Source organism: Labeo rohita, chromosome 10 (assembly GCF_022985175.1).
Source record: "Labeo rohita strain BAU-BD-2019 chromosome 10, IGBB_LRoh.1.0, whole genome shotgun sequence".
NCBI lineage: Eukaryota > Metazoa > Chordata > Actinopteri > Cypriniformes > Cyprinidae > Labeo > Labeo rohita.
In genome coordinates this window covers 1,899,348-1,922,818 of record NC_066878.1, presented here as the reverse complement: position 1 = coordinate 1,922,818, position 23,471 = coordinate 1,899,348, and the positions used below count along the sequence as shown (strand labels likewise).

Here is a 23,471-nt window from a genome sequence, read left to right as displayed (position 1 = left end):
GTTTTTTTTTTTTTTTTTTTTTTTTTACTGTATTAAAGTATGTAATGATAACACTATTATCCTAGTTGTTTCTTTATTGTATGAAATATTAAATTATATTTGATATGAAAGCAAAACTCAAAACAAATGTTAGTGATAAAGTAATTTTTGTTGGCATGTGCCAATTCCCAACTGGATTAAACATACAAACCTTTGGTTACATATTAGCAATAAATGCAGTTGAAGTCAAAAGTTTACATACACCTTGCAGAATCTGCAAAATGTTTATTATAGTTGAATTTATAAAAATGACCCTGTTTAGAAGTTTACATGCACTTGATTTTTAATACTCTGTTGTTACCTGAATGATCCACAGCTGTGTTTGTTTTATGTAGTGATAGTTAGTGATTGTTTGTCCTGAACATTTAAACTACCCGCTGTTCTTCAGAAAAATCCTTCAGGTCCCACAAATTGTTTGGGTTTTTCAACATTTTTGTGTATTTAAACCTTTTCCAACAAGGACTGTATGATATTGAGATCCATCTTTTCACACCGAGGACAACTGAGAGACTTGTATGCAAATATTATAGAAGGTTCAAACGCTCACTGATGCTCCAGAAGGAAACACAATGCATTAAGAGCCAGGGGTGAAAACTTTTGAACAGAATGAAGATGTGTACATTTTTCTTATTTTGCCTGAATATCATATTTGTCATATAGTACTGCCCTTCAGAATCTACAGAAGATATTTGTTTCCCAGAAGACTAAGTTAAATTTATCCTGATCTTCAAATTCAAAAACTTTTCACCCCCCCAGCTCTTAATGCATGGTGTTTCCTTTTGAAGCATCAGTGAGCGTTTGACCTTTCTGTAATAGTTGCATATGATTCCCTCAGTTGTCCTCAGTGTGAAAAGATGGATCTCAAAATCATACAGTCATTGTTGGAAAGGGTTCAAATACACAAAAAAGCTGAAAAACCAAAGAATTTATGGGACCTGAAGAATTTTTTCTGAAGAACAGCGGGCAGTTTAACCATCTAGGACAAACAAGGGACTCATGGAAAAACTAAAAAACCCCAAAAAACACACAGCTGTGGATCAATGAGGTAACAACACAGCATTAAAAATCAAGTTTATGTAAACTTTTGAACAGGGTCATTTTTTTTTATTTTTTATAAATTCAGTATTATTTTCTCTGTTTTATACGTAAACTTCTTTCATTAGACATTAGACATTTTATTCAGGTCAGTACTAAATAACAATAACATGCATTTTGTATGATCCCTCTCATTTTGGTCAAATAATTAACATTCTGTAGATTCTGCAAGGTGTATGTAAACTTTTGACTTCAACTGTAGCAGGCCATAATCTAAGCATGAAAAAGTATGAAAGCTTGTTTGTGCGACGGTATAAAAATAATAAATCTATCAATCCATCTATCTGTCTATCTATCTATCTAATAATTGCAGCCCATAGTCGCAATTGCCTTTTTTTATTCCGTGGCGGAAACGAGCTTCCATATCTAAAAAACTGACAGCTCTCAAAATTCCTGACTTGTTTGTAAACACTTTAAACTATGACTCATTGTATAATATCACACGAAACTTGAGATCAAGTGCAAAATCCCCTTACAAACATGTTATTGATATCATGTTCGCTGTAGATTGTATCTCAAGCAGGTTTGTCTAGGCCTAGTTAGATTTACGTAATCTCTTCTCAAGGTTTAACCCCACAGGCGTTTAACCCACGCTCACCTGTACAGGAGCACGTGTCTTCAACGCACGTCCTGCTATGCAGAGAATGAACAAATTATTTTCTTAAATGTGGTTAGAGGGTTTAGTGAGTTTGTGACTTAAGGCTGCAACTGAAAACCGCTGAGACTGCACGTACCATCAAATTCTCTTCCCGCTTCATTTACGGGCACAAACCCCCACCTTGTTTGGCAACGCGGAAGTAAGTTGTTTATAATTATGATAATAAATTAGAATAAATTAGAATAATACAATATTATTTTGTAATTTAAAGCAGCATAGTGTTTCTATAGGAAAAAATAAGCGGAAGCCACGCACAAACGTTACAAACGGTCCCGTCCGCGCTTACCTTAATAAATATCCACCTTATTTTTCCTTAAGAGTGGGCGCGGCCATTTGTAATTTAATTTTATGGGTCCAGCTTCCGGTCTCATCAGCATCCAGCTATTTTTAGCTGGAAAAACAGCTTGTTTTCCTGCTTGATGTTACAAATTGGTGTGTCTTGCCATATTATTTTAATGCATTATCTTAACTATGAACATGATGGCTGGCCAATGAACTGGATGTCTCACCCATAGGCTTACTTTTGCGTTGAAAAATAAGGTGGATAAGGCATTTCTTAGTAAATGGTAATACAGAAACTTAATTTATCCAATTTTATTGTGATTCAATTCACAAGATATGCTGACTGAAATAGTTTTACTTTCATTTTGATTGGAAAAGATGCCCGTGGCAGCCTTGAAACATGAAAACTGACAACATAAATCTGTGCACCATCCTGAGACATGATGTTAATATGACACAAAACTGTGAAATAATATTTGTAAACCTCTGAATTTTACCTAAATGAAACATTTCTTGCACACTTAGTTCTTACAACATTAAGACATTAAAAATAAAATAATAAAATCAAAATTTTCACCCACAACAATGAATGAACGTGAAATACTTTCCTTTTGTACTCCACTGAAGAAATAGCCAAACATGTTTGGAATAAGATTAAGAATTTTTGTGAACTTTTGTTTGAATGCTCTGAAAATAAAAATGAGTGTTTCTCCAAATGTCTCTTTTAAGATTATCCACCTTTCTCGTCCCGTAAATGCGGGCATGGCCATTTGTAAATTTTATGGGTCTGGCTTCCGGTCTCATCCGTGTCCAGCTAGCTTGTTTTGCTGCTTGATATTGCAAATTGGTGTCTTACCATATTATTTTAATGTATTATCTTAATAATGAACACACTGGTTTGTAGTGTACATAATTTTACCATTTACTGCACGTTGTTATTCTTCTCGTTATTTCCCTATAATGAACCGGAAGTCTCAACCACAGGCTTACTTAAAGGTAGATAAAGAAGAAGAAGAAAATATGAATTTCCAAAATAAAACAAAATACTGTAACGCATAACAAACTAAATCTAAAGTGCTCAGGTTGTTTGTTTAGCCTCCTGGAATTGACAATACCTATAAAATATTTGAATATTCATTCAAATAATGTCTGTGACAGATCAGACGATTAAAATACTGACAATAAAGTTATAGATATGCTAAACCTATAATACGCATCTAAACATGTTAGCCCTAAAATTGTTTATGCACAGAATATATAATCATACATAAAAAGTCAACACTGAAATTGCCACATTTCCCTTTAAAGTCTCTTTGTATCTCTAGTAAAGCCTTTTGCATGTCCATTCATTAATAGATCTGGGCTTTGTGTGTTTTAACTGCCCTCAAAAAATTGGAGGAGGTGTGGAACCACTTAAGTACTGGTCAGCTTGTTCATCCACCTCGCATTGGACAAATTCACGCAGTGCATCCAAGCAACGTCAATTTTTAAAATGTGCCCCAAAGTGTCGCTCAAACCAGTGTGATCTCCACCTCTTCTCTCTTCTGCACCTGGCCCTGTGCCTGCTGTTTGGGTGGAGGAGGAGCAGCTCGTACCTGCCGAAAACAAAAAACCCGTCAGATTTCACAGATTAGCGCCCAACATTGGCATGTAGCTTTCGAAGTGCAAATCTCACAGGTCTCAGGCCCGACCCGCCCTCTCCTGGGGATCTGGGTGATGGGGTGTGGGTGTGACCTGTAGAGGACAAAACACAGATGAATGTATTTCTGACATCTGACAAAAGCATAAAACTAAAAATAAACCAATGGCCTCAGCAGTGTTGTTTTAGTACCTTTGAGATACTATTATAATACTACTGAGATATGTATTGTTCATATTTTGAATTAGGTTTTATGTTTATATTTTCCATTTTTAATAATTTCCAAGATTTAATCATTTTATAGTGTGTTTTTTTATTTATGTTTTTAATTGTTACATTTTTATGTGTTTCTTATGTCTGTATAGTTTGTATTCATTTTTATTTCAGTTTTAGTTTTAGATATTTTAGTATATCAAGTTAAACCCTCAAAATGACAAACACTGCTTTGGCAACTAGCTTGAAATAAAATAAGTTTTATATTTTATTTGATTTCAGTTAACCTTTATTTAATTTTAAATAACTAAACACTTATTTATTTATTTATTTATTTTAAGTAACAAAGCATTTATTTCTTTCTTTTTAAAATTCATTTATTTTTATGGTTTTAGGTTTAGTTAAGTTTTTGAACAGTAAGATTTTTAATGTTTTTTTTTTTAAATAGGTCTTTTTTTAAAGTCTCTTATGCATTTATTTGATCTGAAGAATAGCAAAAATTTTAAAATGGAATTTTTTCTTGTGATTTCAAATTAATTTTTAGCATCATTACTCCAGTCACACGATCCTTCAGAAATCATTCTAATATTCAGCTTTAAACAGCTGAGTAGAATTTTTTCAGGTTTCTTTGATGAATAGAAAGTTCAGAAGCACGACATGTATCTGAAATAGAAATCTTTTGTGACATTATAAATGTCTTTATCATCACTTTTGATCATTTTAAAGCATCCTTGCTAAACAAAATTACTAATTTCTATCATTTCTTTCTCCAAGCTTTTGAATGGTATAGTGTATAATTTTTTTTCAGATAAATGCTGATCTTTCGATCTTTCTATTCATCAAAGAATCCTGAAAAAAATGTACTCTGGTGTTTTAAATATTGATAATAATAATAATAATAAAATATGTTTCTTCAACAGCAAATCAGCATATTAGTACAATTGCTGAAGGATCATGTGACACTGAAAACTGAAGTACTGATGCTAAAAATGTAGCTTTGATCACATGAATAAATTACATTTTAAAATACATTCAAATTGAAAGCAGTTATTTTAAATAGTAAAAATATTTTAGAATGTTACTGTTTTTGCTATATTTTGGATCAAATAAATACAGGCTTGGTGAGCAGAAGAGATTTAAAAAAAAATCTTACTGTTCAAAAGCTTTTGACATAGCGTATATTAAATGAAAGATGTAAAAAAAATATGAAAATTAGACATTTACTGAAAATAAGTTAAATAAGCACTAAAATTACTAAAACTATAACAGAAATGTAAAAAAATCCAGCTAAATACCAGTATTTTAGAAAAATAATTAAAATGATAAAAGCAAATAAAAGTACTAAAACAACAATGGTAAGCCAAAAAGTTCATTAGATTTTTTTCTTTAGAAATAAAATATAATGTTTATTTATAAGTAGCTAAATTAATTAAGATATTATACAACATTTTTAAAGGGGTCATCGGATGCCCATTTTCCACAAGTTGATATGATTCTTTAGGGTCTCAATGAAAAGTCTATAATATACTTTGCTTAAACATTCTCAATGGTAGTGTAAAACAACACCCTTTTTACCTTGCCAAAATCAGCTCTGCAAAAATCATCTCATTCTGGTCGAGGCTGCTTTAAATGCAAATGAGCTCTGCTCGCCCCGCCCCTCTCTTCTCTCTGTGGAGTGACAAGCCTGTTTACTTTAGCCGCATTTAGCCGCGTTTAGCCTCTAAAGTTGCTAACTAGCACATTATTAGGGAAGACGATCGCAAAGATTCATACAAAAAAACCTTATACTCACTTCTGCTGTAAGTAAAGCTGGATCATGAATGATTCATGTGAACATAGACGGATATATGTAGATTGGGAGGCGCATTCCCTTCACAAACAAACGTAATCTACTGCATCTGATGACCACTATGTTTATTATTACATCCAGCAACACAACACCTCAATCGCTCAATCAGAGATATTCTTGTCTAACTTGCATCCCTGCTCCGGCATCTAAACACAGAGGTTGGACTGTGACAGCTGGACTGAGGTAAGACGCTCATGTCAATCAACTATCGTGGGAGCGGCCTCTGTCAGTGTGATGCCACAATGACAGGCATCTGAGAATGGCTCGATTTGAAAAAGAGAATATTATTTTTACAGATTAATTAAACACCACTGCATGGATTTTTATCATTATAGGGTAGATTTGTACATACACTGCCAACACACATTAATGTTCAAACAACATGTAAAAGTGAACTTAGCATCCGATGACCCCTTTAAAGACAATCAGGCTGTGAGAAGCTTTATGATTGGCTGTGGTGCTCTGTGTCTTACTGTGGCTTAAGATTTTGGGGTGTTCTGGGGTTTGATAGCCATTTAAAGTGAGTGTGCTAGTCAAAGATGGCAGCGGGACAGACTCTGGACTGCTACAGGATGGAAACACAGTGTGTGGACAAGCTGCTTGATCCAGAGCTGACAGAGACACCTGGTGGTAACAAACAGCTATTACAAAAAGAATTTCAGCATTGAACATACTCTTGCTGTAAACATCAACACAGAAACTTTTTCAGTGTAGCCAGTGTTTTCCAGTAGTATGCGTATAAACCTGCACGTTCTTGCTCTTGTGTGTACGTGCACTCTCCGGTCTGCATAGATCCTCCACTAATACTGCGGGAAAGACGCCCACTGCGCCATTGAACTCGCCCTCCCAGAACCCATCATCTTCTTGGTTGTGTTTGCTGAGAATGCAAATAACGGCTCCCTCGGGGAAAGACAACTCATCCTCTGTTTGAGCCTCATAGGCATACAGAGCCCTGGCCAGATTTACGGCTGTGCAAAAGAGGAAGAGGATAGAAAATGTAGTTTGTTCCTTAAATTATTCTAAAGCATTCAAGATACAATACTATAAACTAGTATACTATAACTGGTGATCTCACCACTGCCATGAGTGTTCGGACTGTTCTGGGTGAGTGTCTCTATTTCTGGCTCATGTTCTGCCGAAGTGCTGGAGGTGTGTGATTGGGCGTCCATGCTGGAGAAAGACTGGAGCATCCTCAGTAGTGAGCTGGAGGTCGGGAGTTGCAAATATTTCTCTGGCACGTATCCCACCTGCCCTGCTCTGTTCCTAGCCTGAAAAACATAAACTTGTCCAATAAATGGCAACATCATAATTGGCATCTAGTTCAGCGGTTTTCAAACTAAAGTTCCTCAAACCTTACAGCTGTTTTAGCACTGTTGCCGTGGGTTGTTTTTAATGTCCACGGGTTAAAGCGACCCCAATAACGTGATATTTAACCCCTTGAATGTGAATTTTACCAAGGAGAAGCATGCCAAAAAATTTGTTTTTTACCCCACAGAGCGTGATTTCTACTGGGGCCCCCCTCCGAAACACAATTGGGCTAGCTTTAAGTAGGAATTGGGTGGGTTTTGTTGTGAAAACCTTAAAACCCTGCCTTATGGGCCCAAACAGTATGTTAAAGGGTCAGCAGAAAATTAGAGAAAAAAAACACAAGTGTATTTTACCACAACAAAATTTACTATTTACTATCTTGAAATAAGTAAATATTTTCTAAATATTTAAAAAAAATTGTTTTCATGTAGCAAATTTTAAAAAATAAAATGATTAACTTATAAATAAATGCTAATTATTTTAAAATACTAATTATATTTATAAATATACACTACCGTTCAAAATGTTGGGATCAGTAAGATTTTAATGTTTTTTATGCACAAGACTGCATTTATTTGATCAAAAATACAGAAAAAACTGTAATATTGTAAAATATTTGTTGAAATTTAAAATACCATTTTTCTATTTGAATGTACTTTAAAATATAATTTATTCCTGTGATGTAAAGCTGAATTTTTCAGCATCATTACTCCAGTCTTCAGTGTCACATGCTTCAAAAATCTTTCTAATATGCTGATTTATATCTATGTTGGAAACAGTTGTGATTCTTCATATTTTCTGAAACCTGTGCTACTGTTTTTCAGGATTTTTTGATGATGAAAAAGTTTAAAAGAACAGCATTTATAAATCTGTAAGTCTATACTATCATTTTGTACCAATTTAACACATCCTTGCTAAATAAAGTACAAATTTCTTTTAAAAAAGGATTTTAAAAAACCTTACTGACCCCAAAATTTCAAACAGTAGTGTATTTTGTTACAAAATATTTTAAACAAATGCTGTTTAACTTTTATTAATCAAATAACTAATAAATAAAATATATAAATAAATAATTTCTTTTGTAATATAGTTTAAAGCATTTTTGCTGTTTGAAGTATTCAGTTCTATCAAAACAAAATCTTACTGACACAAAGCTTTTGAAAAGTAGTGTATAATATTTGTAAAAATTAAAAACTAAAAGTTAAATTAAAAAACTAATTAATTTTATTAATTATTAAAGGATCTGTATACATGAAAATACGAAATTAATAAAAATATGTATATATGTCTTTATATTTGAAGGAATGAGTGAAGCAAAAGGATCATTTGAAAGTTCAAACACACTTTTGAAACACAGTGCGTGCATGTACCTTAACCCAGTCCTCCATGTCTCCATCATCAATAAGCTCCAGTATTTCCTGTTCCTGGATGGTGAGCTCATCAGGCTGGGACGCCTGTGGAAATAAAGCACAGAAAATGACATCACAATGAACGAACAGACCCTGAAAGACTGGAGGACGATAGAGTAGACCACACTAGGTGTGTACCTGATAGGAGTACAGCACAGAGCAGGTGAGAGGGTAGTTTCTGTGAGTGCTGGAGGGGCTGGAACTACTGTCGTCCAACGTCTCTGTGTCCTCATCATCTTCTCTATCAAAATCTACAGAGTGCTTTAGCCATTTATTGTAAAACATGATTAGAATGGGCTATACGGTTCTGCATAAATCTGGCTTTGACTATAAATGATTCAGACTTACAGAGAATGAAGCATCGTGGGTATTAAGGACCGCCCATCTCTCGTTTTCCAGTTCCTCCATCACTTGGTTCATGGCGCTCTTCAGCCAGACATCTACAGCCACACCAACATCTCTGAGGAGGTTCAGACGTGCCTCCGCCTTTAATTTCACCGTCTACGCAAAGAGTGGACTCATCATCTACCAACTTCCTATTTTATTACACACTGTTTATGTACATTAACTGTTCCAATACCAACTGATATAAGAATGGGTACTATTTCGAACTTTACTAGACTCAATGTGCAGCTTCAGTTTAAAAGATTAGTTCACTTCCAGAATGTGAATTAGCTGATAATTTACTCACCCCCATGCCATCCAAGATGTTCACGTCTTTCCTTCTTCAGTCGCAAAGAAATAAAGGTTTTTGAGGATTTTTCTCCATGTAGTGGACTTTGATTGGGATCAGTGGGCTGAAGGTCTAAATTGACATTTCAATGCAGCTTCAAAGGGCTCTACATGATCCCAGCAAAGGAATAAGGGTCTTATGTAGCGAAATTATTGGTCATTTTATTAAAAAAAATTAAAACGTATATACTTTGTAACTACAAATGCACATCTTGCACTAGCTCTGCGATACACATCTTCATGCACTGTGTACTCACGTTGGAAAAGTCATGCACAGTTAGTTCTTTGCCTGTGTAAAAAAGGTCGGGTGGGGCGAAAACTCCATCTCATTTTCTCCTCCAACTTTAAAATCGCCTGACATCGTTTTTTCATAAAGGACGTTTGACTTTCTTTGCACATTCACTTTGTGATTACGCATTGTAACAATCCGTCGAGCTAGATCAAGACGAGCATTTGTGGTTAAAAAGTATATAAATTCATTTTTTTATTTTTTTTAAATGACCATTTGTTTCGGTAGATAAGACCCTTATTCCTGGGCTGGGATTGTGTAGAGCCCTTTGAAGCTACACTGAAACTGCAATTTGGACCTTCAACCCATTGGCTCCGATTATATGGAGAAAAATCCTAGAATGTTTTCCTTAAAAACTTTTAAGGAAAATTTCTTTTCGACTGAAGAAAGAAAGAATTGACCATCTTGGATGATATGGGGTAAGTAAATTATCAGGAAATTTTCATTCTGGAAGTGAACTCCTTTAAAGAGTAGCGACCAGCAGAGGGTGTGTGTTTTTTTTTAGAGGTGATGGGCAACTTCCGTCCCGGACTGATATACAAATACAAATAAACAAACTCTTCACCTCTGATTTCCGAATGCATTCTCTTGCGTCATCCATTTTCAATTCCAGCTCGTTGTTATTCTGGTCCTGTTGATGTGACTCTTCATACTCCGAAAGAGTCTAAAAAACATAAAACCGAACACAAATTTGATCCAGTACAGTACATTATAATGATTTGATGTCTAAATTCCCTTGCAGCATTTAAAATGATTGATTTTATGCTTAATTTATTGACACAAAATAGATATAATATTATTTTACATTATTGTATTGATTGTTGTTGTTATTGTTTTATTTGATAATTCACTGAGACAAAACAGGTTTTATATTTTTGTTTTATTGAACTTAGTTATTGTTTTGTATAAAGAGATTTTATATTATACTAACACAATATTAATGCATGAACTAAGAATGAGCAATATATTTTCATAGCATATATTAACCTTTGTTCATGTTAGTGCATGAACTTATCTTAACAATTTTATATTTATCTTAATATTGGCTATTTATCAGCCAGAATTTCAAAAGTAGTGCAACTGTAATATATAAATTTCTAAATAAATATAAATACATATCTAAAATATATATATATATATATATATATATATATATATATACTGACCAAAATTATAAACGCAACACTTTTGTTTTTGCCTCCATTTTTCATGAGCTGACCTCATATATGGCATATCAAGATGCTGATTAGACAGCATGATTATTGTACAGGAGTGCCTTAGGCTGGCCACAATAAAAGGCCACTCTAAATTGTGCAGTTTTATCACACAGCACAATGCCACAGATGTCGCAAGTTTTGAGGGAGGCATGCTGACTGCAGGAATGTCCACCAGAGCTGTTGCCCGTGAACTGAATGTTCATTTCTCTACCATAAGCCATCTCCAAAGGCGTTTCAGAGAATTCGGCAGTACATCCAACCGGCCTCACAACCGCAGACCATGTGTAACCACACCAGCCCAGGACCTCCACGTCCAGCATCTTCACCTCTACGATCGTCTGAGACCAGCCACCCAGACAGCTGCTACAACAATCGGTTTGCATAACCAAAGAATTTCTGCACAAACTATCTGAAACCGTCTCAGGGAAGCTCATCTGCATGCTGGTCCTCCTCATCGGGGTCTTGACCTGACTGCAGTTTGTCGTCGTCGTAACCGACTTGAGTGGGCAAATGCTCACGTTCGATGCCGTCTGGCACTCTGGACAGGTGTTCTCTTCATGGATGAATCCCGGTTTTCACTGTACAGGGCAGATGGCAGACACCGTGTAAGGTGTCGTGTGGGTGAGCGGTTTGCTGATGTCAACATTGTGGATTGAATGGCCCATGGTGAGGGTGGGGTTATAGTATGGTTATGGACAACGAACACAGGTGCATTTTATTGATGGCATTTTGAATGCACAGAGATACCGTGACGAGATCCTGAGGCCCACTGTTGTGCCATTCATCCATGATCATCACCTCATGCTGCAGCATGACAGTGCACAGCCCCATGTTGCAAGGATCTGTACACAAATCCTGGAAGCTGAAAACATCCCAGTTCTTGCATGGCCAGCATACTCACCGGACACATCACCCATTGAGCATGTTTGGGATGCTCTGGATCGGCATATACGACAGCATCTTCCAGCAACTTCGCACAGCCTTTGAAGAGGAGTGGACCAACATTCCACAGGCCACAATCAACAACCTGATCAACTCTATGCGAAGGAGATGTGTTGCACTGCCTGAGGCAAATCATGGTCACACCAGATACTGACTGGTTTTCGGACCCCCCCAACACAGTAAAACTGCACATTTTAGAGTGGCCTTTTATTGTGGCCAGTCTAAGGCACACCTGTGCAATAATCATGCTTTCTAATCAGCATCTTGATATGCTACACCTGTGAGGTGGATGGATTATCTTGGCAAAGGAGAAGTGCTCACTAACACAGGTTTGTGAACAATATTTGAGAGAAATAGGCCTTTTGTGTACATAGAAAGATCTTTGAGTTCAGCTTATGAAAAAAGGGGGGGGAAAAGTGTTGCGTTTATAATTTTGGTCAGTGTATATATATATAAACATATACATGTAGCATGGGTATATTTGTAGCAATACCCCAAAATACATTGTATGAGCCAAAATTATTGATTTTTCTTTTAGCCAAAAATCATTAGGATATTAAGATTATGTTCCATTAAAATATTTTGTAAATTTCCTACCGTACATATATCAAAACTTAATTTTTGATTAGTAATATGCATTGCTAAGAACTTCATTTAGACAACTTTAAAGTCGATTTTCTCAATATTTTGATTATTTTTTGCACCCTCAGATTCCAGATTTTTAAATAGCTGTACCTCTGCCAAATATTGTCATATCCTAACATACCATACATCAATGAAAAGCTTATTTATTGTAATATATCTGAAAATTCTAAAAATTATATTCAACAAATTGACTCTCATGACTGATTTTGTTATCCTGGGTCACATATCGTTTCAGGACCCCTCACCCGCTGCGTGAGGATGATGTTCTTGTGTTCTCTTGCCACACGTGTGGCCCATTTCCTTGCTTCCTTATTCAGACTGTGTTCTTCAGCCGTGCCACTCTCCTTCAGCAGTTCCTTGACCTAAACAGATCAAGAGAGAGTTGACTAACACACAACACAGACCCTATTTCTGCACATGAAACCTTCTCAGTGCCCATGTGTAAAAAAAAAAAAAAAAAAAAAAAAATCAAAGCATAACTTGGAAGAACATCAATCTCCCAAAATCAAATCATTGCGCAACAACACTCTTAAAATATTATGTCTGTAAATATTGACAAACTAAATGATTAAGTAATGCAAGCTCTTGCCTGGGAATGAGAAAACACAGTACCCTGCATGCATTAGCTGATCTACAGCATGCAGATACTGATGATTAAACATCCAATAAATGTGCAAAAACAATTTCTATTAATATACAGTATTTATTATTTTTAAAAGCTTTATATTTTAGGTACAGGCAATGGGAGGTGTATGTGTGTGTGTGTGTGGGGGGGTGGTTGGTGCAAGAGGTGGGGCAGGTTCACTTCTCAATGCCCTCTTTTCACAGGCAGTGTTGCTTCCTGCCTGCACTGACGCCCAGTTTTTCCTGGTCTTTCCGCCCCACCAGCGCTGAGGGCTGCATCTCTAATGCTTTCTTTAGGAACAGGCTAATGCTTGTTTGACTCATAAACAAAAAGAGGGTTAGCGAACAAACGGGCCACTATACTTGTGTGGTGAGGGCCGAGATGACTCGCGGGCAGCAGGGGGCACTATTGCATATTCGAAAAACAGTTGCACAGTCATGGAAGAACACATTCGGCCTTCATTACAACACTTTTCCTCTGTCAGACTGATTAATAAAACAAATAAGAATATTATAACATGATTTTAAGTAACATAAGAGAAAAAGACGCTTCCTTAAGCTTATGTGGTGAGCTTTCATTTAAAACACTGAATTCACAATAAATGTAAAATCTATCTGTAAAAATACTCCAAGAAAAGGAATTTTGCATATTTTTTAAGTGACTGTTAGATGCTGTATAAGTATTATTCATTGTTAGTTGTTGTTAGTACAAATGAAACCTTAAAATAGATAAAAATCCTAATATACTGCATATTACCTATATTAGCATTATTTATATTATTATATTGTATTTAGATTTAGCTTTAGATTAGATAATACAATAATTAATTTTATATCATTCTTAATTTTAAATAAAAAATCTTACATTTTTATTTAATTTATTTATTTTTAATAGAATAATCTTATTTTATATTAATTTTAATATTAGCCATTTAGACTAAATATATTTTGGATTAGGTAATAGAATAATTAATAGAATAATTAATTTTATTAATTTTTTTATTTTATTATTATTTTATTATTATTTCAATAAAATAATATGATATTACTTTATATTTAATTCAATATTAGCCATTTATCAACCAGAATTTCAATATTTGTGCAAACCTAATATATAAATAAAAATTAAATAAATGTCTAAATAAATTATAAAAATACATATAAAATAATAAATATAAAAAAATATATATATATATATATATATATATATATATATATATTTTTTTTTTTTTTTTTTTTTTTTTAACTCTCAAAAACACATCTAGTAAATGAAGAAAAAGAGTTGCATCTGTTTTTCAGTGCAATTTTTTAAGACGTTCTTGAGTTGGAGGCAACATACCGAATCATTTTCACAGGGCTGATACCGAAAGGGGGTGGCTTTATGAAACACTGGGTTGTCCTGAATGAATATCTCTTGGTGAATATCCTGTGTCACCTATACAGGCCCAAACACACACAAACAAACACACAAGGACAATACATTTATGTAAACTACTTGACTAATGTCAAGATGTCACATTAACAATAGCATAGCTAACATAATCTCTCACCTGGAGGAACGACAGACCACCAGAACAGGTAATTCATGAATAGTATGTGTGTGTGTGTGTTGTAACATGATGCTGGACAAGAGACATTAAACCTGAGCCCTACAAACTGAATGGAAACACTGTGAGAATCATCGAATTACAACAACGCAGGACTACAAACAGACCTAATGACACATACTGAAGGCTGTCACTACTAAACATCAGTTGATTCTCCTCAAATATACACATTTACAACAACTAACAGTAATCTTGTATTTCTAATTTCAGTATTTTTGATGTTTCACCCAGTTCTTGCAGACTTGAAACATCAATATATCTTAAAAAGGCCTGTCTGCTCTAGCACAGAGTACAGATCTCATTCCTAAACCACTGCAAACTTTCTAAAGCAGGTACATTTCTCTCTTTAAGGTCAGTATTAACTGCTTGAGCTGGGATTTGATCCAATAACCCTCCAGTGGCAGATCATATTACTTGCTCTACATTCGGCTACAGTGGTTCATGTGTGTTTTTCCACAGCAGTGTATACTCAAGTGTGTCTGTGTGTGTGTGTTTGTGTGTGTAACTCACCCTACTGGACGTCTCCAGCAGGCACTGAAAAGTGTCCTGAATGCTTTGAGACGTCTCAAGCTCCGTTTGACACAGTGAAATGAGAAAACTCTGTATGTGATCGTAGAAACTGCCATCTAGAACCTGGATGCAAAAACAAGGAATAATAGTTTTACTTTTAGTTGGACTTTTTGGTTGTGATGTAAGTGATTAATATTGCTGTAATATTGTGAACTATTTTTACTATTTAAAATAACAGCTTTCTATTTTAATGTATTTTAAAATGTATTCCCGTGATCAAAGCTAAAATTTCAGCATCATTTCTTCAGTCTTCATTGCCACATGAACCTTCAGAAATCATTCTAATATGCTGATCTGCTGTTTAAGAAACATTATTTATTATTATTTTCAATGTTTAAACTTTTTTTTTTTTCAGAATTCTTTGATGAATAGAAATCAGCATTTATCTGAAGTAAAAAGCTTTTGTAATATTATACACTATACCATTCAAAAGCTTCAGGAGTCAGTATTTTTTTGGCAGAGGGGGAGAAATTGTAGGAATTAATAAGGATGCTTTTAAATTGATCAAAAGTGATGCTAAACACATTTATAATGTTCCAAAATTTCTATTTCAGATAAATGCTGTTCTTCTGAACTTTCTATTTATCAAAGAAACCTGAAAAAAATCTACTCAGCTGTTTTCAACAATAATAACAATGAATGTTTTTGAGCAGCAAAATCAGAATATTAGAATGATTTCTGAAGGATCATGTGACTGGAGTAATGATGCTAAAAATTTAGCTTTGAAATAACAGACATAAATTAAATTTTTAAATATATTCAAATAGAAAACAGTTATTTTAAATAGTAAAAATATTTCAAAATTTTACTGCTTCTGCTGTACTTCGGATCAAATAAATGCAAGTGCTTAGTGAGCAGAAGAGACATTCTTTTGAACATTACTGTTCAAAAACTTTTGACTGGTAGTGTATATAATAACACAAAATCATAATTTTAAAATACCTTTTTTTGTACACTTTTTTTAAACACTATTGTTCAAAACTCTACTGGGATTAGTAAGTTTTTTTGTTGATTTGTTGGTGTTGATCAAAAAATACAGTACAAAAAATAATATTGTGAAATATGATTACAATTTAAAATAGTTGTTTTTTATTTTAATATATTTTAAAGTGTAATTTATTCTTGTGATGTCAAGCTGAATCATTAGATATAATTTTGATATAATATTCAAAATATATTTTCAGCATCATTACTCCAGTCTTCAGTGTCACAGGATCCTTTAGAAATCATTCTAATATGCTGATTTGATGCTCAAGAAACATCTTTATTATTATCAATGTTATAAGCAGTTGTGCTTCGAAGATTATTTTAAATAAAAAAATAAATAAAAAGACAAAAAAATAAGCAACATCTGGCCTCACCCTTAAGCAGCTGATCAGATCAGTCTCATAATAGCGGTCCTGATGAGCGTTAGTGGCTGACAGTGAGAGCAGGTAATCATTCCTTGCTTGCGTGGCCTTGGACTTCCATTCGTTCTTCTTGGCTTTCAGCTGAAATCAACAGAAAATGTTCATGTGTGCACGTCACCATGATTTGCAAGCAAATTTTACGAGATGAAGACGGCAAAACATCACACACTGTAGTTAAACAACGGCCTAATTAAACGATCATATCCTAAAAAAAATATTTTATATTTGTTATTCACTTACACTGCCCTCCAAAAGTTTGAAAACACCCCTGGCAAAGAGTGGTTTTGGACGATATCAGAATAAATCCTTATCATTTTTTGGTGCAAATACATTAAAGTAACTTGACATTATCACTGAAGACCAGCAATAATAATTTTCATTTTGATTACATAATAATGGCAATATATACATGTCAAAGTCAGACATGCCCCTTTGCCAGCTGTGATGCCTGGCTACTGGTTTGAACTTGGCCCAGGTTTTTAAAAGATTTTTGGGTCAGCACACCTTAATAGCTTCAACAATTGATTGACAATTAAGTTTAGAACACAATGAATTTAGGCCCACATTATGCAAAGCTGTAATAGCTGCTAATGGTGGATAATTTAATGAATCAAAAATGTAAGTTTCTATGTATAAACTGTTTATGTAATAAAATATGTTTTCGTAGTTTGTGTTGTCCCTTATAAGCGCAATATTATCACAAATTAAAAAGGATTCATGCCAATATTGTCCAAAACCCCACTTTTCTAGGGCGTTTCCAAACATTTTTAATATTTGAAATTAATTTTTGTCATAATTTTTAAAAAAATTCCACTTTTTTCCTCACCCTCTCTTTTTCAATTAAGAAACAATATATTATTTGATATTATGTCCAATAAAGAATGTTCAATATTAAAAATCACAATGTATAGTCATTTCGGTATTTGATAACGTTTATCTGTGTTATTAAATATTAGTGTTTTAAAAGATTAACTCTGGGTGAATTAAAAATGGTAATCTAAATGTAAAAATATGAGAAATGAGCATGCACTGTTAAATGCTCAACCTCAACCAATGAACCAATGTGGTATTGATATAGTGCATTGTACCTTCACACTCGCCCTCTTCAAACTGGAACGTGACTGAAACAGACTGAGCTTCGACCTTGTATTGCACGAGCCAACAGGAATAAGAGAGGAAAAGAAACAAGAGTAGGGAAAAGCAGCAAATCTGCAATTAAAACTGAAAAACATGATAACCCTCTGCCCTGTTCTTGTGGACAGCTGATGTTGCTTCCTTCACATGTGACAGGTCAGCGAACGTACTTGGCCTCCATATCGGCTTTCTCTCTCACGGTCTGCGCCGTTTGTTCCGCCTCCTGGTAGGTCTTCCTGCTCTTCTCCAGGTCTCTGATCGTGACCTGCAGATCGGCCTGAGCTCTTGCAAGCTGTTCGCAGCACTGAAAGAGAGCAGATGAATAAACACTTTCACGAACGGCCGCTGTTAAGCTTTAGTGCAGAGTATCTGTTGACGCACTTACCTTCTTCAGTTGCAGGTCTTTCTGCGCTCGGAACGTCTTCACAGGATCTGAGATCTGGCTCCTGTAGTTCTCACATCCGTTGATACGAGACTGGCTCACTTTCATCACACCCTCCAAGTAGGATCTCCATACGGCCCATACATTTCTGCTTGATGATGAATACAATTGACAATGTGACTGAAAATCAATCATATATGCTGTTTATTTGCTCTTCTCATCTCTCCTGTTACCTGGTGTCTCTCTGGTCTTCTGATGGGGCTCCAGACCACTCTCGCTTCAAGTACTGTGATGCAAGCTTATGCAGAGCCTACAAGGTCAAGCCACATTTACTTATATAGCACTTCATACAATACAGACAGTCTTCGGGCCAAAATGCCAGTTCATAATCCATAATAATTCTTCTTCCAGTGAAAAGGTTTATCTCCTGTTGTCCTCTCACATCAAAATCCACCAACATATTTGTTTTCGCTTTTAAACGGGGCTTGATATGTGCATATTTCTCTCCTGATTCAGACAAGATTACTGGAGAAAGCAATACTATGGATAGAGGACTTGTATTTTAGTTGAAAATATCTTGACGGATTGGTTATTTGATGGACTGGAGTCATGTGGATTACTTGTGAATTATTGTAATTTTTTTATCAGCTGTTTGAAGAAATCTGTTCATCTTGGATGGCCTGCGGATGAGTACATTTTCCTATTCCTTCAAAATAACCTTATTAAACATTCATGAAAGTTTAGATTCAGAGCTTCCGAGTAGCATTTAAAAAAACTCCACTTCAATCGTCGCCACAAAATAAAACAGATGCCTGAGAGGAGAAATTTCTCTTTTTATCCCATCGCTTAAGATCAGTGCAAATGTGGAAAACATAGAAGACAACTTTCAGTCTGTAAAAGGGAAACCCACATGGGTATTTCTGCCTGTCTGCTTGACACTTAAATGCCAGACAGCGGTACAAACTGCGCCAACGTGTAGATCTACAAGTGAGTAAGCAACTGGCTGCTTTTGAAACAGAAGAAAGGAGAAAACAGCACTCACTTTCCATCCTCAAGTCAAGTAAATGTCACTGTATTGGACTGATCTCCAAGTCACAAACAATTTAGCAAAATATCACAGGGAAAATAACTTAAACCAGAAACTGAGAAATAACTAAGCTAGTATGAAGTTCCTTTCAGTACTTCACCAAAGTAAAGGTTCTTTATTGGCACTGATAGTTCCATGATGAACATCCATGGAATCTTCCCATTCCACAAAAGGTTCCTTATTATGTAAAATGATTCTTTAGAACAGAGTATAGCTAAACTTCAACATACTAAAATGACTGATCAGTAATAAGTTCCACAAAAGACAAAAAGTGACCAGCATCTTCTCAAAACTGAGAGGATTTGCTTCCTGGCCCTCAGACTACAATCTGGCACTGTCAACCCGGTCCTATGAGCTGCCAGCTCTGAAGAGTTGACTCAGGAAGAGACCCTGAGGAAGAGAGAGATTCCTGTCTTTATGAGCCAATCAGCATGTAGCAGCCCTGCAGGTGCACAGGCTTCAGATCCAAAAAAAAGAACCTCTTACTCATTCACACACATACTGAGAGTCATTCAGACAGCTGGGCTCTCCATTCACCAAGATGAATGATCTCGATGAAGAAATGCAGTACAAACAGTAATACTGTGAAAAATTAATACAATTTAAGGAACTGTTTTCTATTTGAATACATTTTAAAATGTAATTTATTTCTGTGATGGCAAACCTGAATTTTCAGGAGCCATCACTTCAGTCTTCAGTATCATATGATCCTTCCAAATTTGAATTGAATATGAAAATGTTTCTTGATTTGCTGCTCTTATTATTATCAATGTAGAAAACAGTTGTGCTGCCTAATATTTGTATATACACTACCAGTCAAAAGTTTTTAATGTTTTCTTAAAGAAGTCTCTTTTGCTTGCCAAGCCTGCATTTATTTGATCCAAAGTACAGCAAAAACAGTAAAATTCTGAAATATTTTTACTATTTAAAATAACTGTTTTTTATTCAAATATATTTTAAAATGTAATTTATTCCTGTGATTTCAAAGCAGAAATCCTTCAGAAATCATTCTAATATTCTGATTTACTTCTTTTGTAACATTATAAATGTCTTTATCATCACTTGTAAAAGTTTTAAAATAAAAGTATTAATTTCTATCATTTCTTTCACAAAAAAAAAAACAAAAAAAAACAAACATACTGACTCCAAGCTTTTGAACGGTATAGTGTATAATGTGACGAAAGGTTTTTATTTCAGGTAAATGCTGATCTCTGGATCTTTCTATTCATCAAAGAATGCTGAAAAAATGTACTCATCTGTTTTAAATAATGATGGTGATGATAATAATAAGAAGAAAAATGTTTCTTGAACAGCAAATCAGCATATTAGAATGATTTCTGAAGGATCATGTGACACTGAAGACTGGAGTAATGATGCTGAAAATGTAGCTTTGATCACAGGAAAAAAATACAATATTTAAAATATATTCAAATAGAAAACAATTATTTTAAATAGTAAGAATATTTCAAAACTGTAGTTTTTTTGGATCAAATAAATGCAGGCGTGGAGAGCAGAAGAGACTTCCTTAAAAAAACATTAAAAATCTTACTGTTCAAAAACTTTTGACTGGAAGTGTACATATATATTTTTTAGAATTCTTTTAATAAAAAGTTCAGAAGAACATTGTTTATTTGAAAAGTATATATTTTGTAACATAAATGATTTAATGTCACTTTAGAGCAATTCATTGTGGAATGGAAGTATGAAAACCTGACCGACCGCACAGGAATACATCCAAAATGTATGTAAATTTTGTAGCTTTAAGTGAAATGTATATCCTAACTCCCCAAATTTATAAAATCATATTCATAAAGTGAAACAGCATTAAAAGATCCATAGATATCAATCATAACTGTCAGTTATCAGTCTGTCCCACAGCTGATGTCACACGGATCTTCTTTAGGAACGCATATGAAAGAGTCAAGAAAAGCAGTTCATGAAACCAACCACCTGCAGGTCATTAAGAACCACAGTTTTTTCCACTGAGTCACTAAATCTACCTCTCTACAAAAACAAACTAATTCACACATAAAATATCAGTGATTAGTGAAAGATGCATAACATCTGTTCATCATTATTAATATTTGTTAATTATTCTGTCCGTAAAACCTTTAAATCATTTGTTTAATGAAACATAAACATGCTTTAAATTACGAACTCATGTAATTAAATATGATGGCCACAACTCACCTGTGAGTAATCTTTCTCTATTAGCGCTTTCTTTTGGCTGTAAGTCCTGATGATTAAACACACACACACACACACACATTCAAGCAGTTTAGCACTAATATACTAACAGACAGTCTTAATGTGTATTTAAAAAGCAGAAAATGCAAATCAAACCTCAGATCCTCCAGGAAGTCCAAGTCTGTCTGGTGTTTGAGCTGGAGTCTGTTCAGCTGCTCTGTGTGAGTGTGTTTCACCTCTTGTGTGACTTTTACCTGCAACACACACAATGACAAGTCTGACCCAGATCACACTAACCTGAAAGAGGAACCAGTGTCTGGCAGGATCAAGTCAATGGAGACAGATGCTGAAACTCGACGTAAACATAAACATTATGTATTATGTATAATGTGTTGTATGTGCACATATGTATACACACATTACATAATATACATTTTAGTAGTATTCCAAGATGTTGTCATTATACAAATTAATAGGTAATTAACTGACAATAAAAGATGATAAGGATGGTTAGACAGCAGGACAACATCTATCTGTCTATCAGTTTATTTGTTTAGTCAAAAAAAACCAATGAGATAAGAAAGCAAGCAAACATATACTGACATGACAACAAAACAAAACATTAGATCAATTAAATAAACAGGTCGAATCACCTTTCTTGGAGGAGGCTGCATCGTCTGGATATGGATATACAGGACAAAACTCTTAGAAATTCAGCCCGTGAAACCCAAACACATCTGCGGGACGAAGAAATTCAGTGCAGAATGACCTTTAAAGTGGAAGAAAGAAAAAAAGACCTCTGAAATACTTCCAGACCCCTCCGTTGAGCCGCTCACGTAAAAACTCAGCTGTGAACAGAAGCGAACTCTTATGAGAACTTGTCAGTGGAAGAGAATGAAGCACAGCGCCCTCCAGTGACAATAGGTGTGTATGTGCTGTTGTCTGGTTATTAATGTGTTCATGTTCATATATGCAATAATACATGATTCCTTTAGAATATGGGGTCAATGTATACAGACTAGCGTGCAGTATTTAATTGTATGCACAAAGATGAATGAGAAAAATCTAATTTAGAACTCTTGGGTTTAGTTTCAAGACTCTTACTCTGCGCGAACTCATTCTACATAATTGCAATGTGATGATAAACATTTTATAACACTGTCACTTAATTAAATTCATCCTTTATCATCATAATCACAGGGTTTTAAAAAGCCAAAGCCCCTGCGTCATATGTACTTATGATGAGGACATCTAGTGGTGGGCGTATGTAAAAATAAAGTGGGACACTTCAATATTACAAAAACAATTTCTTTTTTTTTTATAATAATAATAATAATAATAATAATGTATTTGCAATAATAATAATAATTATTATTATTATTTATTATTATGTATTTGTAATATGAATAATAATCATAATTTATCGTTATGGTCATACATTGGAATAAATACATTTCTAAAAGTGTACACTAAAAATGCTATTAACGAGTTTAAAACAACCCAGCACTGAGTGAAATATGGACAAAGCCAGTGACTGGGTTGTTATGACCCAACTATTTCTTAAAAACTACTATATTTCTTGCTTAAAACAAGCCCAAATAGGTTGAAAATATTTATGAATGTGTTCAATAAATGAACATTTATTAATAAGTTGAATAAATAATAATTAAATAATATACTTTTAAAAAATTGGCTATTAATAAATGTTCACCTTTTAAAAAATGCTGAGGTAAAAACAACCCAGTGCTGGGTAAAATATGAGAGATTGGGTTGTTTTGACCCAGCTGTTGGGTTAAATGTTTAACTCAACCTTCTGGGTAGTTTTAACTCAACTATCGCTAAAAAATGACTACGTTTCTTGCTTAAATGCAACCCAGAATAGGTTGGAAATGAACATTTATTAATATGCTTATAAAATGTACATTTATTAATAGGTTGAATAGTTAAATAATAAACATTTTTAATTGCTTATTGATATGTTCACCTTCTGATTATTGCTGATACCTCTATTAATTGTATCTGATTTGTAATTCACAACCTATTTTTGGTTCACTGTAAGCCAAAAATAGTTAAATAAAGTTAAATAAAACTACCCATTTAACCCAACCGCTGGGTTAAAACAACCCAGTCACTGAGTTTATCCATATTTCACCC

General features: G+C 34.4%; 1 protein-coding gene across 2 annotated transcripts; it reads right to left on the bottom strand.

Annotated features, from left to right (window-relative positions):
* Position 1: 1 nt before the first annotated feature.
* si:ch211-176g13.8 (F-BAR and double SH3 domains protein 2) lies at positions 2 to 22,168 on the bottom strand. Of its 2 annotated transcripts, none has more exons than XM_051121808.1 (20): positions 21,971 to 22,168; positions 21,474 to 21,571; positions 21,321 to 21,366; positions 18,277 to 18,353; positions 18,047 to 18,194; positions 17,832 to 17,965; positions 17,616 to 17,670; positions 16,480 to 16,608; positions 15,059 to 15,181; positions 14,281 to 14,376; positions 12,563 to 12,679; positions 10,079 to 10,177; positions 8,841 to 8,993; positions 8,631 to 8,753; positions 8,454 to 8,537; positions 6,851 to 7,043; positions 6,520 to 6,743; positions 6,249 to 6,399; positions 3,750 to 3,808; positions 2 to 3,669 (listed from the first exon to the last, which is right to left on the bottom strand). In XM_051121808.1, the coding sequence occupies exons 1-20, from the start codon at positions 21,989 to 21,991 to the stop codon at positions 3,586 to 3,588; spliced, it is 2,214 nt and encodes a 737-aa protein (XP_050977765.1). In that variant the 5' UTR covers positions 21,992 to 22,168; the 3' UTR covers positions 2 to 3,585. The 2 variants fall into 2 exon arrangements, with proteins under 2 accessions (XP_050977765.1, XP_050977766.1); XM_051121809.1 differs by having other exon boundaries at positions 18,047 to 18,191.
* Between the last annotated feature and the right edge of the window lie 1,303 nt (positions 22,169 to 23,471).